This window comes from Taurulus bubalis (assembly GCF_910589615.1).
Source record: "Taurulus bubalis genome assembly, chromosome: 6".
Lineage (NCBI taxonomy): Eukaryota > Metazoa > Chordata > Actinopteri > Perciformes > Cottidae > Taurulus > Taurulus bubalis.
Genome location: NC_136594.1, coordinates 2,253,900 through 2,270,311, shown reverse-complemented (window position 1 = coordinate 2,270,311; position 16,412 = coordinate 2,253,900). Strand labels below are relative to the sequence as shown.

At 42.3% G+C, this 16,412-nt stretch overlaps 1 protein-coding gene across 1 annotated transcript in view; it reads right to left on the bottom strand.

Annotated features, from left to right (window-relative positions):
* The window catches only part of mfng (MFNG O-fucosylpeptide 3-beta-N-acetylglucosaminyltransferase), a gene marked incomplete at its 5' end in the record, with an annotated part of 21,455 nt that extends 5,271 nt beyond the window's left edge, over positions 1-16,184 (bottom strand). Inside the window, 6 exons of the mRNA XM_079219892.1 lie at positions 1-106; positions 1,478-1,563; positions 7,826-7,979; positions 9,238-9,340; positions 9,476-9,521; positions 15,759-16,184. The exon at positions 1-106 is cut by the window's left edge and continues 60 nt beyond it. Of these exons, the coding sequence (XP_079076018.1) occupies positions 1-106; positions 1,478-1,563; positions 7,826-7,979; positions 9,238-9,340; positions 9,476-9,521; positions 15,759-16,184 (921 nt within the window). The remainder of the gene's footprint in view (positions 107-1,477; positions 1,564-7,825; positions 7,980-9,237; positions 9,341-9,475; positions 9,522-15,758) is intronic.
* Positions 16,185-16,412: the final 228 nt, after the last annotated feature.

Genomic DNA, 16,412 nt, shown 5'->3' with positions numbered 1-16,412 from the left:
CGGGCAGTGCACCATGGAGACGCTCAGCCTCTTCTCCACGATGAAGCCCACCGTGCAGTCGTCAGGGAGGCGGATCGTCGCCGACGTCTGCTCGAACCGGGAGCCGCTGAAACACACACACACACACACACACACACACACACACACAGTTACTGCTGATTTACATTGAACAGATACACAGTTGACTGAAGACGTGTACATATTAGCTTTCTGGTTATGAGGCGAGACATTCTCAAATCTTTAAACCTAAAAAGATAATGTTGCATATTTTGCATATTTTGGGCCATTAACTACTCATTGCATGCTTTGCTGCTGACCTTCTCCAGAGAACGCTGTAAACTCTGTAAAGATTGATTCGCTACCTTCTCGCCCCAGGCCATTGGTCTCAGCTGTTTGAGAGCCGCATGAATACGGACCTGCAGAGACCTGAAACTTACTTTAGATTGGTGCTTCATCACTGTGAACATTTACTCAGCTGTATTTATTTTATTGCTGCTGGCGAATAAGAAAGTGTTTTTTAAAGTGTTGGTGCGTTCAAGTGTTTTGCATGAAACTGTGACTTTGAGCGCTTGTCACCAAACAGGAAACGTGCAAGAGGCGGAATCGCATTATGTCTTGTGTCATATCTCTTTTTACTTCTTTCAAGTCTCTCAAACGCTCTTCAGTCCCAAATGATAGTCACATCAATGTGACCAAAAACTAATTATAGATTATAATTTAAAAAAAAACGGTTTGTATGATATCTTCCAAAAAATTTACTCATTTGTTGTGCAAAACGCGTTAATTTGCACTTGTTACGTGCGTAAAGTCTTTTCACAGGAAACAGCTCAGTTAGGTTTTTGGAACGAAACTACTTAGTTGGGTTCAGGAAAAGGTCGTGGTTATAATTAATCATAACCAGTGTTGGGGGTAACGAGTTACAAAGTAACGGATTACAGTAACGATGTTACTATTATAGGTAACGAAGTAAAGTAACGCATTACTCTAAACATATTGTAACTACACTACTTTACTAGACCTCAGTAACGCACTTTCCTGCGTTACCCAAGACATGTTTACCAGTCCGAAAAGTTCTCTTTTAGCGGCGCGCGAATCACACAACACTTCCTGATGAACAGTAGCAACAAGCTGCTAGCTAGCGCTGCTGCTGCTACTGCCCGCGACCCATCTGCCCAAGTCGGGTCTCGAGCCTGGTCCCGCTACCTTCGGTGGTTTTCGGGGAGCTAGCGGAAGTTAGCGAGGAAGTGACGGAAGACGTGGGTGAAAGACAGTTCTAATGCATTTAGTGAAATGGTGAGTAAATACATTGAGCAATAAAAGCAATAAGACTGAAATGACCTCCTGATGAAACCTGGCATGAAGGGGTTAAAGCATCCTGCACCTTTCAAACGAGACGCACACGCTTGTTTTTCATTTGGAGCCTCTAACGCGGAGACAGCGAGCACCTCGGGGTGCTCCGGCGCCGCCGTGTGAGTACCTGGCCCACGGAGACATCTTCTCCGCCAGCCGCCGACTCAGACAGAATCCTGCTCCTCCCGTGGCGAACCAGAACCGCACTTCCCTCTGAGAGACAAAACACACAGAAGGATTCTTTTTTATTGCATATTCGGCCGGTGGGAAACTGAGATATATATCAACCGGACGCAAAACCTGCGCTGTTTCCTGACGTGTGTTAGAAAATCGCACTGCACCACTCGCTGAATATTTCATGTTAGGGCGTTTTTTTGTGCTCCTGTCACATTTTTCTCTGTGTATATTGATTTTTACTGAAATATATTAAAGTCCTCTATGGAAACAGCTCTATGATGTAAAAAAAGTTAAAAAGAAAAGTTAAAAAGAAATTATGAGATACGCACTTACTATCTCGTAATTTTGACTTTATTCTCTCATAATTTTGACTTTATTATCTCATAATCATGACTTTCTATCTTGTTTTGTTTGGAAAGGGCTTCCATAATGATGGCTAGAAGTAGAGAGAACTCAAACATGTCTTTAGTGCAGTAAAGGCTGAATTTCTTTGATCATTTATTTAACAAAAATGTTAAAACAATGGAATTTTTCCAAGTGTTACTAATGTTGAAAACATGCGATGCACATTGAACTATTCACATGTTTACAACCGCTCTGAGGATTGTTGGTCTCAGCCGAGTGGATCGTGGATTCATAGCTGCGCTGAAAAGCTCAGAATTTAAAATATGTTACCAAATTTAGGCCGAGATCCGAAATGAGACGTGTGGAATGAAATGTTGTTGATGAAATATCACAAATTTTAAGCTTCGTTTCGGCTGCTTTTCTTGACCGAAGCGTTTTCGTCACACATGATGTGTTCAAGGACTGTCGGAAAAAGAGGAAAACTTGACAAATAATGGCATTATTTACAGCTTCTGGCTTGGACATTTTGGCGATTGTTCAACGAAAACGTGCTTTTCAAACGTATTTTGGGGTTCAAAGGGTTAAATGACAGTTTTGTGTTGCCTCATCAAAACCACAGCGGCCTGCAACACGCTGTGGTGGCCAATCAAGCACGAGCAAAGAAGAAGCAAAGAAAAGGCTCAAAACTGCTGTATTTGGATGTATTGAACACCATAAGTAATATACAAGTGAAATATATGGTTTGGTACATGAGAAAATTCAAATAGCATTCTAATAGCATCAATGGCCCCAATGGGCCCATTGGGGCCATTGGGGCCATTGGGGCTATTGGGCCCCAATGCGACCTCGCCTGAATGTTCTCTGTTCTAAACCCTCTCTAACTTTGTTCTGCTTCACTTTATCAAAGTCAACCTTTGCAGAGAGAATGTTCAGATATTGAGCTATGATTTGGGTTAGAGAATGTTCACATATTGTGTTATGATTTGGGTTAGAGAATGTTCACATATTGAGCTATGATTTGGGTTAGAGAATGTTCACATATTGAGTTATGATTTGGGTTAGAGAATGTTCACATATTGAGTTATGATTTGGGTTAGAGAATGTTCACATATTGAGCTATGATTTGGGTTAGAGAATGTTCACATATTGAGTTATGATTTGGGTTAGAGAATGTTCACATATTGAGCTATGATTTGGGTTAGAGAATGTTCACATATTGAGCTATGATTTGGGTTAGAGAATGTTCACATATTGTGTTATGATTTGGGTTAGAGAATGTTCACATATTGAGCTATGATTTGGGTTAGAGAATGTTCACATATTGTGTTATGATTTGGGTTAGAGAATGTTCACATATTGTGTTATGATTTGGGTTAGAGAATGTTCACATATTGAGCTATGATTTGGGTTAGAGAATGTTCACATATTGAGCTATGATTTGGGTTAGAGTTGGACCTTACAGCTGCATCATTTCAAAGAAATAATCATCCTGAAAGTGATTTTTTTATCGGCGGACCTGAAACCTTTTCTGTGTGTCATCTTCATTTATTCTTAACCAGTAACATATAGACTGATATTTACACATCTGAACAACATCTCACATGTGTACCTTTTATTATAACACCAACAGTATTCAAATAGCCTTAGTGGTTGCAGAAATACACCCTTTTTAGTTTGGGTATGCAAGTTTCAAGCAAAGGGCCTAAAAATAGGTGTAAATTAATTTCAGCAAATTAAATGACGATTATTCAACGTTATTTAATGTTCCGGATGAGAGGCATCGAGCCTCAGACGCCCGCTTCTTCCTTCATCGTGACAAAGTGCCGCAGTATGAAACAGCGTCTGTAAGAGATAAGAAGCACAACAAACAGAAAGCAGCGCCGTCCTCGCTGACCCTAAAGAATAATAAAGTTTAATACTTTCCTCCCGTCAGACTCGTATTGATCGCTCTCTGGTTTCCAGCTGATATGAATTGCACGTCTGCATCTGCTGACTCGGCCGTTCCTCAAGCGGATGTTTAGGGCTTTCGGGCGGGTTGTAATTACACAACAAATTAGTGTGCTGTGTGTAACTTTACTTTACAACGACGTATCAGTGTCTATTTATTTATAGGTCTGTTTCCCTATTCTCCTGACATTTACTTCTTTTTTTCCTCCATCGTTTCCTTTCCTTACACCTTATTCCTTTTCCCATTTCCTGCCTCGTTGTTTGCACTTCTCTGTCACACTTCCTGTTCGTCCTCCGTTTGATTTCTTTCGTATCTTTTTCGTTCCACTTCCTCTTCTATTTCCTTCCTTCTTGTGTTAAAGGCTGTTCCTTTCCTCCCTTTTCTTTTCTGCTATTTCCTTTCCTTTCATTTCCTTTCTTTTCTTCTCCTCAGAGAGGAGGATGCTTGTCATCCGTTGCTTTGTTGGTTTTCTCCATTTCATCCATCCTGGCGAAGGATGGAGATGATGAAAAATAGGAGAAGAGAAAAGTGAAAGAGAGCGATGGGAAGAGAAGGAAGGGAAGAGAGAGAGAGATGAGGGGAGGAAGCAAAGATAAATAAAGATCTATTTCTCAGTGTAAATGAGCTCAATCAGAGTGGCACAGGGGAGATGGAGAGGAGTTCCAACATATGACAGAGAGAGAGATTGAAAGGGGCGAAGAGAGAGAGAAGAGAGAGAAGAGAGAGAGGGAGGGAGGATGGCATCTATTCAGAGAATCGGGATGCAGTTTAACTCAATGTGAGATTACATCTACTGTAAAGCATGTGACACACACACTCACACACACACTCACACACTCACACACACACCTGTGAATAGCTGTGTGTGTATTCCAAAACAAACTGTCGACCTTCTGCAGTTTGTCAACCTCCTAACCCACAGGGAGTCTTCCTCGTTGCGTGTGTGTGTGTGTGTGTGTGTGTGTGTATGTGTGTGTATGTGTGTGTGTGTGTGTGTGTGTGTGTGTGTGTGCGTGTGTTTTAACGCCAATCAATATCTCCAACGAGACACTAATCACTCATTGATCCACTTGGATCTGAAAATCTTTACCATGTGAACAAAAGCCACGTTTTCATCCTTCATCCTTTACCCATCCATCATGTATCTGTCCATCATCCATCCATCCGTCCATCCGTCCAACCATCCATCCTTCATCATCCTTCATCCATCTATCATCCTTCATCCATCCATCCTCCATCATCCATCCTTCATCCATCATCCACCCGTCTATCCATCATCCTTCATCATTTACCCATCCATCCATCATCAATTTGTCTATCATCCAACCATCCATCCATCATCCATCAACCTTCATTCTTCAGCCGTCCATCCATCAAACTTCATCCATCATCCATCCATCCTTCATCAGCCTTCATCATTCTCCATCCATAATCCTCCATCATCCATCCATCCTCCATCATCCTCCATCCTTCATCCATCATCCTTCATCCTCCATCCTTCATCCTCCATCCTCCATCCTTCATCCTCCATCCTCCATCCTCCATCCTCCATCCTTCATCCTCCATCCTCCATCCTTCATCCTCCATCCATCATCCTCCATCCTCCATCCTTCATCCTCCATCCTCCCTCCTCCATCCATCATCCTCCATCCATCATCCTCCATCCTCCATCCATCATCCTCCATCCTCCATCCTTCATCCTCCATCCTCCATCCTTCATCCTCCATCCTCCCTCCTCCATCCTCCCCTGTGTCCCTTCAGCGTTGATGAAAGCAGAAAGTGTTGGTATGGATTTGTGAGGTTAACCTGTCTGGACCGCTTTGTGGCACAAAACCAATAAAAGGAGAAGCGAGCTCTGTGTTCAGTTCATTAGCGTCCTCGGTGGAGCAGACGGAAGAAAAGGAAGGAACCACGGCTGGATAGAACAAAGAAGAACAAAATGTACAGAAACGACAGAGAGATTTCCTTCTTTTCACAATGTGGGTCTCATTCTGGTCATTTCAGCAACCACATCGATTCTGATCGCATCTTGAGAGACACGGGAGTTATGAAACATCATTTTATTATCTCAATTTGTTCAGGTGGAGAAAGGGGAGGAAGAGGAGGAGGAAGGAGAGGAGAAAGGAGAGGAGGAGGAAGGGGAGGAGGATGCTGTGGCGTGGAAGCAGCCAAAGGACATCCTAGTGGCCGTGTGAAGTAACTGTCGACTTCTTCCTTCTGCTCTGTCCTAAAAAGCCACGGTTAGTTTTAGTTTACTATTTTCTGGGCGGATAGTTTGTTGTTTTGTCCTCGGCTCTCTGAGTGATATGAACGTTCATGTTGTGCAGGAAGAGATTTAAAGAAGTTTGAGCGGGTTCCTTCACTGGAAATATTCAACTAGCAGAGTGTAAATATTGATTCTTGCAGTTGATGTGAATTGCAAATTGACCCGTATTTTGGAAACAAAAGCATATTTCTTGATAAACTGTAAACTGGCCAACCGGTTTAAGGTTGAGGTCATTTCTCAAGATGCCCATTGACCCTCGAACTACTTCGCTGTTTCTTAAATGTGAATCCTGGATATTTCTCATACTGGGTCAAAGAGTTAGAACATTACATTGGCAGCAGTCAATATCAGCGCTGAACTTTCATTTGGTTTAACAAGAGTCTCTTTATTTCCACAGAGCAGCCTCAGAGAAGAAAGAAGAAGGGAGGAATTCAAGATGTAAAAAAGGGAGGTGAAGAATCTCGGGAGGCAGGACAGCAAGAAAACATAAATCTGTTGGGTTAAAGAAAGTAATGTATCACGTCGGGGTCACCCTGCCTCGCCGAGTTATCGGCCCACATAAATTAAATTGGGTATTGGTTTCAGAAGAGTTTTAGTGCGCTGCGCTGCCGAAGCCGTTTCAGAGGCTTTTTTCCAATCCCGGGGAACAATCTCTGGGGAAACATCGAGGCATCTGGATACCACTTGTTCCTTTTTTTTTACCTGACAGAGAGAGAGCAGGGGCCGGACATGTCTGCTTGACTCCTTCATCCTTCATCAGCAGCGTGAAAATGCAAATTCTCTCCTGATAATTTTTAATACGGGAGGAAGGGGATGAAGAAGAGGAGGAGGAGGAAGGAGAAGAGGAGGAAGGGGATGAGATGGAAGGGGAAGAGGAAGAGAAGGAGGAGGAAGGAGAGGAGGAGGAGGAAGGAGAAGAGGAGGAAGAGGAGGAGGAAGGAGGAGGAGGAAGGAGAAGAGGAGGAAGAGGAGGAGGAAGGGGATGAAGAAGAGGACGGGGATGAGGAAGAGGAGGAGGAGGAAGGAGAAGAGGAGGAAGGGGAGGAGATGGAAGGGGAGGAGGAAGGGGAGGAGGAGGAGGAAGGAGAAGAGTAGGAAGAGAAGGAGGAAGGGGAGGAGGAGGAGGAAGGAGAAGAGGAGGAAGAGGAGGAAGAGGAGGACGAGGAGGACGAGGAGGAAGGAGAAAAGGAGGAAGAGGAGGAAGGGGAGGAGGAAGTGGAGGAGGTGGAAGGGGAAGAGGAAGAAGAGGAGTAGGGAGGGGAGGAGGAAGAGGAAGAGGAAGGGGAGGAGGAAGAGGAGGAGGAAGGGAAGGAGGAAGAGGAAGAGGATGAAGGGGAGGTGGTTGAAGGGGAGGAGGAAAATATGTATTTTCTTTGGTTTAGTTTTTAGTTTTATGTCGAAAACATCAGTTGGAAATAAATACATATTGTCGTGCGTTAAAAGCCGGTGTTGATAAATGTGTACCGGCCATCACTGAGCTGTGTGGTGGTAAATCCACGCCGCTGTCCGTGGTGCTGAAGTAGCTGACAGCTTCATAATTGTGCCTTTTTCTCCCACTTCTGTCTGTTTTGTATAAACCTAATATATAACCTACATGATGTAGCTCCTAGAAGCTAGACACCACACAAAGGTTTCATTACAGCAGTGTGCATTTGATGTATTCAGCAAAGCTCCGCCCAGCTTTAGCGTGTAGAATCCCCTAAAGCAAACCAGAAAACACCCCTCTGGGGAGCGAGTACCGTCGCGTTGCCCTCCAGCAGCTCGTGGGCGGTGATGGGCTTGTCCAGGCTCGGTTTGCCCACGTAGATGTCGCCGTCCTGGGGGAAGGCCGAGAGGAGGGCGAGCAGCGCCTCCGGGTTCACGTAGTTGTCATCGTCCACGTGACAAAACCACCTGAGGGGAAGGACGGAGAAGAAGCCGTGTGAATATCACATTTCTGGTTTTGTTTGTTCTCTCCGCAAGACGACAAGCAAACAACTTTTAAAACGCTTGTTTTCTGAATGGAGCTCGAATCGATCGGCGCTAGGCGACGCTAATGTTGTAGCAGCTCCATATGACGTCATACAATGTACATGTAAATACAGCAGCGTTGTTTTTTGTTTCTACCATTATTGTTCATACACATACATTTCTACACAGGTCAGTTTTAAACAATATTTATGTTAAGCTACAGCGCTTTGACAGTACACGTGTGTCATAGTGGAATGTGGACGTGCCTTAGCTAACTAAGCTAAAGTAACTGGCATGAAGTAGCATTAGCTCGCTAACAGCTAACTTGTCCTAAAGCGCTTTGACGGTACACAACACGTGTCATAGTGGCATGTGGACGTGCCTTAGCTAACTAAGCTAAAGTAACTGGCTGACATGAAGCTAGCATTAGCTCGCTAACAGCTAACTTGTCCTAAAGCGCTCTGACGTTACACAACACGTGTCATAGTGGAATGTGGACGTGCCTTATCTAACTAATCTAAAGTAACTGGCTGATGTGAAGCTAGCATTAGCTCGCTAACAGCTAACTTGTCCCATCACCACTATAGTTACGATCCTTTGACGTGCTGAGATCTTAGATTTGCACATTTAGATAGCATTGCAGCCCTCAGTTGCATATTGTGGTGCCGACACACGGTGGTCGTGTCTCAATAATATGAAAAGATGCTGTCGCTCAGAAAAAGAAATGAAGGTACGGATGCAGAGAAACGTCACTATTGATTTGGTGATGATTTTCCGTCTATCTGGCTAACATTCGCTCTCCTTTTAGCTGTTTTTTTGGTCTCCTTCCGTGGCCCATAATGCTCATAATTTAATCCATCGCAGATCTCATTCATACATTTATAGTTAAAGCGATAATACAACGTATTAATATACAGTAAAAGTCAATAAACAGACATTTAGCTGTGGACAGATGCCTGTGATTGTAACGAGCAGCGACGTAACGGCTCGACGTGAATGAGCACGAGCACAGTTTGATTGACAGATGACAGCTGGGGAATACCACGCATGCAGCATGTTGACAAAACAACAACAACAAGGGCTTTTCAAAGATAATACGTTCGACTGTAGTGAATCCGCCGCCTGCTGCTGTGACAGCCTCAGATTTCCCCACGGAGATCATTACCGTCTGCGATCTCCAGCGGGATCTTTTAGGGCTCACCTCTTGTCCGAGGCCATGAAGCCGTCGTACTCGGCGGACATCTTGCAGGACAGCGCCTGCTGGCTGTGATCCGACTGGCAGCCCGTCACCAGCAAGTTGTAACCTGGACAGAGACACCGGGCGGGACTGGTTTTCATTTCAAAAGGGCTGTTAGATGATGACGGTTATGTGAGAATAAGCAAAGATGCAGATCTAAATGTAGATTTGAGACTTCAGAAAGATCAGGGTTGCTGCTCACCGTTTGACTGTAAGTCCTCATCCTCCGCGTCCGTGAATATGAACGTCTATAAACAACAAAAACAAAGAGATAGAAAGCGATTTAAATGCATCATCTTGTGATTATATCCTGATTATGTCCTGAACGAGATCAAAGCACCTTCATTAAACACTGAACACACACGGGATCAATAAGGTTTTGAATGGCGCAAATTCAATGTGACGAAAACACGGTTGCTCACTGTGAGCTGTAAGAACACACACACACACACACACACACACACACACACACACACACACACACACACACAGGTTTATCCAGAGTGGGCCGGGGAGAACTATGTGGCAGATTTAATTTGGTCTTTAGCAGATATACGAGTCAAATAAGTCTCCAAAAAAACACTCGCAAGAACCTTGATGTTAACACTCACACAGATAGAAAGATAGATAGATAGATAAATAGATAGATAGATAGATAGATAGATAGATAAATAGATAGATAGATAGATAGATAGATAGATAGATAGATAGATAGATAGATAGATAGATAGAGAGAGAGAGAGAGATAGATAGATAGATAGATAGATAGATAGATAGATAGATAGATAGATAAATAGATAGATAGATAGATAGATAGATAGATAGATAGATAGATAGATAGATAGAGAGAGAGAGAGATAGATAGATACTGTAGATAGATACTGTAGATAGATAGATAGATAGATAGATAGATAGATAGATAGATAGATAGAGAGATAGATAGATAGATAGATAGATAGATAGATAGATAGATAGATAGATAGATAGATAGATAGATAGATAGATAAATAGATAGAGAGATAGATAGATAGATAGATAGATAGATAGATAGATAGATAGATAGATAGATAGATAGATAGATAGAGAGAGAGATAGATAGATAAATAGATAGATAGATAGATAGATAGATAGATAGATAGATAGATAGATAGATAGATAGATAGATAGATAGATAGATAGATAGAGAGAGATAGATAGATAAATGGTACAACACTGACCTCTGGTGGTGAATGATTGTAATTAACACTCAGCTCTCAAGCAGCAGATATCTCTTATTGTATTTAAGGAACTTTTCTAAAATCTAAACGTCAATGAAATAATGAATAATAAATAATAAAACAAGTCAAAGTTTATAGTTCGTCTATTCAAAGTCCAAAAAGGAACTGCTGGCATTACCTATTAAAACACTTTTCCCAGACAAAGTAAGGGACATAGGAAGTTGTATAAACATGTAATATTGAACTACTTTTATTGATATTTTGAACAGCAATTAAACCAAGTTGAAATAAAATATCTGTATTAGTCTCTCAAGAGACATTGAGTGAGTTTGCAAAGAAAAATACACATTAGAAAATATGATAAGGTCATATATATGTTTTAAATAGATTAAAAATGTGGTAAATTTTTTAAAAAGCACATATTTTCTGACTTATCATATTATTTTATTCATAAACAGTTCATAGTTCATATTCCTTCATAAACAGGAGGCGACACGCGGTCCATAAGGTGGTTCACAGAATAGAATATTATGTATTTATTATGACTTTATTCTCACTAAAGTGTTCATCTGAAAAGAGAAAGAAAAATAATGAAGAACTATATTTATGATATTATTGGTATTTTCAACATATTGTGGTATTATTTAGTTGTATATTGTTTGTAGTATTGATATTATTTATTGATGTCCTGCACCAGAAAACGTTCAATAAATTCAACAAAAATCATTTCCAATACATTTCCGGGGGGATTTGAACCTTTGTGCACTGAGACGACTTTGACTCCTGTTTGATTCCATCCAGGAAACGCAGTAAAGCATCTTTCTGTGTTTTTTTGGCTCGTTTATAAGAACACTGGAAACGATTCAAGCATCCGTTTTAAACTGTGTGGCGTTCAGGGACAGGGAGAAAGAAACGAACGGAGCAAAGAAAAGACCTTTTCACAACCTGGACTATTTGAAACGGGTCCGTATTGATGGAGGATCACGAGGCACGAGCAGTAAAAAGCGCTGACAGGTGGTCAGATTGTTATTTTCTGAATCGTGGAAAGAACCCGACAGAGAAAGGAAATGTTTTTTCTTTGGCAGAAACAAACTTGTGGACGCGGTGAAGCATCCCGGGGAGTGGACAGTTTAAATAACCGTCATCAGAAAATAGGGAGTTGGAAGAATGTATCCAATATATATTGTGTGGAGGTGAGGAAAAACTAGTCATTTGGAAATGTTACGTAGAAAATACAGCATTGTGTTCAAAAACAAAAAAAGGAATGCAGCTAAAAAATATGATTAAAACTCGTGTGAAAATCTTGTGAGTTACAAATTAAAGAGATGTGACTTATTAAACCCAGAGAGGGGAAATTTAATTGCGCCTGACATCTGTTCTGCAGCCGCCCAGCAGAGGGCGACAGAGAGACCGTTTCATGCAGATGTGTTTGCGGTTGTTGTCGTCCTCCATCCTTTGTGAGGCTCGGAGGTTTAAACCATGAGAGTGAGGACACTTTAGTCCTGGATGTTGGGACCTGGTTTTAGGGTTAAGGTTCGGGTACCAGGGGGAGCAGGACTCATATGGAGAGAAACACCTGTTCACACACTCACAATGTGGGGACTTCCTGTCCAGCTGAGGACAAAAAACACAACTTTCCCCACAAGCCTAATATAATGAAAACTAGTGAAGGTAAACCATTTTTTCCTGGTAAGCCAAACAGAAAAGACTGAGATTTTTAAAAAGTGAAATAAGGTACATTCAGCTGAACAGTATGAGTAAAATACTGAGAGAAAAAAATACAGATATGAACCTGAAAATGAGCGTGATTTGTCTCCTTATTAAATCCTTTGTGTTGGGGTCAGTACTTGACTTTAGGTTTCAGGTTACAACTAAGCTTAGTTTGAGAAAAACATCTGATGTGATATCTTCCAGGGATTTCCACCACATCTCATGACCTTCATCGGCCAACGCTGAAAAGCTGCATTATCTCTCCTGACCACCAGGTATGACTCCACTGGTTGTATAGAAGTATATGCTTCATGTGTTAAAGCTGCATTATCTCTCCTGACCACCAGGTATGACTCCACTGGTTGTATAGAAGTATATGCTTCATGTGTTAAAGCTGCATTATTTCTCCTGACCACCAGGTGTGACTCCACTGGTTGTATAGAAGTATATGCTTCATGTGTTAAAGCTGCATTATCTCTCCTGACCACCAGGTATGACTCCACTGGTTGTATAGAAGTATATGCTTCATGTGTTAAAGCTGCATTATTTCTCCTGACCACCAGGTGTGACTCCACTGGTTGTATAGAAGTATATGCTTCATGTGTTAAAGCTGCATTATCTCTCCTGACTACCAGGTGTGACTCCACTGGTTGTATAGAAGTATATGCTTCATGTGTTAAAGCTGCATTATCTCTACTGACCACCAGGGGGCGACTCCATTTAGAGTCCAACCATAGAGCAGGGCATGCTTTAGGGGCGGGGCTACACAGTGATTGACAGGTCTCTACCTCAGGGATCAGACCTCCTCACCACCACCCCGTCCCAGTTCCCTCTCCACTGGTCATAACTCAAGCTAAACTATCGGCACTGAAACCAGGAACCAGCAAACTGGGAGCGGCTCGTAAACAGGAACTTTGATGAGAGTAAAGAGAGAACATCGTTTCATTAATTCATGCAGATTTATCTATTATGGGGATTAAAGCCAATAATGTGTTTACAAGCTATTCATTTTTACAACATTATGATGTATTGAAGTGTCTGACCAAAGCTTAGAAGGAATATTTGGGAAATAGACGAGAAAATCAGTACCACTCTCGCTCTGGTTAGCCTAGCTTAGCATAGACAGACCGCTAGCCCAATGCTATGTTCGCCACAAACCGAAATGTAAAGATGTTCTGTCTCGTACGTGATATTTAAGTCAATATTATTTTGCCCATCATCAGTTTAGACACTTTTGAGATGATGGCATTTCTTATAAAAGCAGTCAAAAGAAACGTGAAGCTCCTTTTCTCTTCAATTGTTTTCCATCCCTTAAGTTTTCATCCATAATAGAATGAAAGTTACAGTTATTTATATTCATCTCTGAGTCTCGGGAGCAGAATTTAATCTCATTGTTCTACTTTCATTAAAGAACTCACAGCGATTAGTGGAGATAGAAAGTCCAATGCAGTCATGCAGACTGATATTTGAACATGACGAGTGTTGACACAAGCTTTTTAACTCACATTTAATATATCTCTGCCTCCGAATGAGAATAAACTCTTCAACATTAACATTTAACAACACGTCGTTAGACAATAAGGCCAATAGAGCAATAACACCGCCAGACACAAGACAATATGGTCCCATCAAGAAAAAAAGAGATATTAATGTCTTGGTTATTATTAAGCAGGGGCTATATAAATACTATGAAAGTATAAATATGCTCAGATTTTTTTAATGAAGACTTTTAGATGTGGTTTTTTTAGACGTATCGTGAAAGAAATAGTCTTTTTGAAGATTAAAGCATGTACATATTAGTGAAAACCCCAAAATACAAAAGCATAAACCTGTAACTGAGCAATATTTCCTCTTTAATGAAAAAGTCCTTATTGTCTTAGATTGCAGTCAAGTACTCAAAACTCTTTGTCACTCCTCAGTCCAGATACGATAACTTCTGTTTATCGGTTGCAAACAAAAAACAAAATGGCAACAGCTGTAATCCAAGATGGCGGCTGCGAATTCGTCGAGCTCGAGGCTTCAAAACATCAGGTGACATCACGGTGACTACGTAAACATGCTGCGTTCATGACCAAACACCTGCTGCACGCGTCTCATCTGTCTCAGCTGCACTTCCTGCTTCCTGCTAGAAAACGTTAGCATGCACGCTAACACACCTAGCACGCTAACGCACCTAGCAACAAGCTGGTTAGAAGCAAACGACTTTTCACCCCATAAACAAAGCCCTGTGAGGTGTGTGTGTGTGTGTGTGTGTGTGTGTGTGTGTGTGTGTGTGTGTGTGTGTGTTCTCTTCTGCAATCTGCCTCTCCACTTCCTGTTCTATAACCAGCTTCCGTTCCAGTATTGTTAACGGAGTCGCTGCTCGGCGGCTGCTTCCCCTCGGCCCAGACAGCCTGCCTGCACGGGTTCCTGTGTGTGTGTGTGTGTGTGTGTGTGTGTGTGTGTGTGTGTGTGTGTGTGTGTGTGTGTGTGTGTGTGTGTGTGTGTGTGTGTGTGAGCTGTTTCTATACTTGCATCTGTCTGTGTTCATATATATTAGCCTCCATAAGTGGACCTGTTTTCGTGTGTGTGTGTGTGTGTGTGTGTGTGTGTGTGTGTGTGTGTGTGTGTGTGTGTGTGTGTGTGTGTGTGTGTGTGTGTGTGTATATTCTCCGTTACACAATGAAACAATGCCGTGTTTCTGCAGTTTGCATCTTCCTCTTTCACACGATCGCGTCTCTCATTTAAATCTTTGGACAGAAAACGAGAAGCTGACAGACGAACGCTTCCTCTCTCACGTGTTCCACTCCTGCTTTGAAAAGTCAATTACGTTTGAAAAGAGATGTTTGTTTCACAATGGATTGTTTTTGTCTGTTTGTGTAGTTTCTTTATGTAATTTTGTATCTTTTGGGGTAATTTTGTGTGTTTGAAGTCATTTTGTGTTGTTTTTTTAGGTAATTTTGTTTCTTTCTGGGTCATATTTTACGATGGGTCACTGCACATTTAGTACCAGCAAAATCTGGTTATTACCTGAAATAAAAGCCTTTTAAACTTGCAGAATGCCTGATAGTTTGTTTGTGTGTCTGAGTCAATTTTTCAAACAAAAAAACATGCCTAACTGTGTTAAAAGTGATGACTATTATATTTTAGGTTTCTTTGAACAGTTGCCACCTATAACCGGCTGCAGAAAGCAAATAGAAGCGGTTTATGTTGTTTATGTTGTTGGAAATGAGAATATATGGGTTTGACCATCTTTATATTCACCAGCAGGAAGGAAGTGACTGCTTTCATTCCACCAAGAGGCCGACAGCACATGTCTCCTTACAGACCCGCAGTTAGTCTTTTTAATGGAATACATGTCAAATATATACAAAGTTCACGAATTCCAGCCTTCATCTGTCAAATGGTGAAATGTGTAGCTGTAAAAGTGAACTGAGGAGTTTGCTAGAAGACATATGAACACATGGTGCAGGTGGCAGCAGACAGAACACACACACACACACACACACACACACACACACACACACACACACACACACACACACACACACACACACACATACACACACACACACTCACGTGCGCCTTGGTTCTGGAGATCCACGTCTCCAACAGAAGCGCCAGGCGCGTCGGGTGGAACCTCCCGGTGGTCTTCACGGCCAGGTAGATGTCCTCCAGCTTCAACTCCTGCTGAGCGCGCGCAGCCCGGTGTCCTCCGGTCCCGCTGCTGCTGGTCTCCGGGTCCCGCTGCTGGTCTCCGGTCCCGCTGCTGCTGGTCTCCGGGTCCCGCTGCTGGTCTCCGGTCCCGCTGCTGCTGGTCTCCGGGTCCCGCGCGCCCCCCTCGGCCTGCTGGATGGAGCGGTGCAGCGCGCCGGACGCCGGCTGGTGAGCCGCGCTCAGTTTGGGAAGAAGCCTGCTCGTGCGTAATTGAAAATCCACGTAGAGGATGATGGAGAAGGTGACGATGAACACGGTCAACTTCCGACGCATCGATCTCTTCTGCATGGTGGAATTATTGTATTTATTTAGATTCCATGAAAGTCATCTTCTTGGTCCTTTCGGTTCTTCTTCGGCAGCAGTTCCTCCATCACCTCTCCGTCTTCCTCTTTTATGACTTAGTCATCACTGTTCCTCTTAGCCAACTCTTTATTTTACTGCAGCCTGTTATTATCGGACTCATTTAATAATTATAATCACTTGTTTGGTATGGATCCTGCTTTAAAGAGGCTAAAG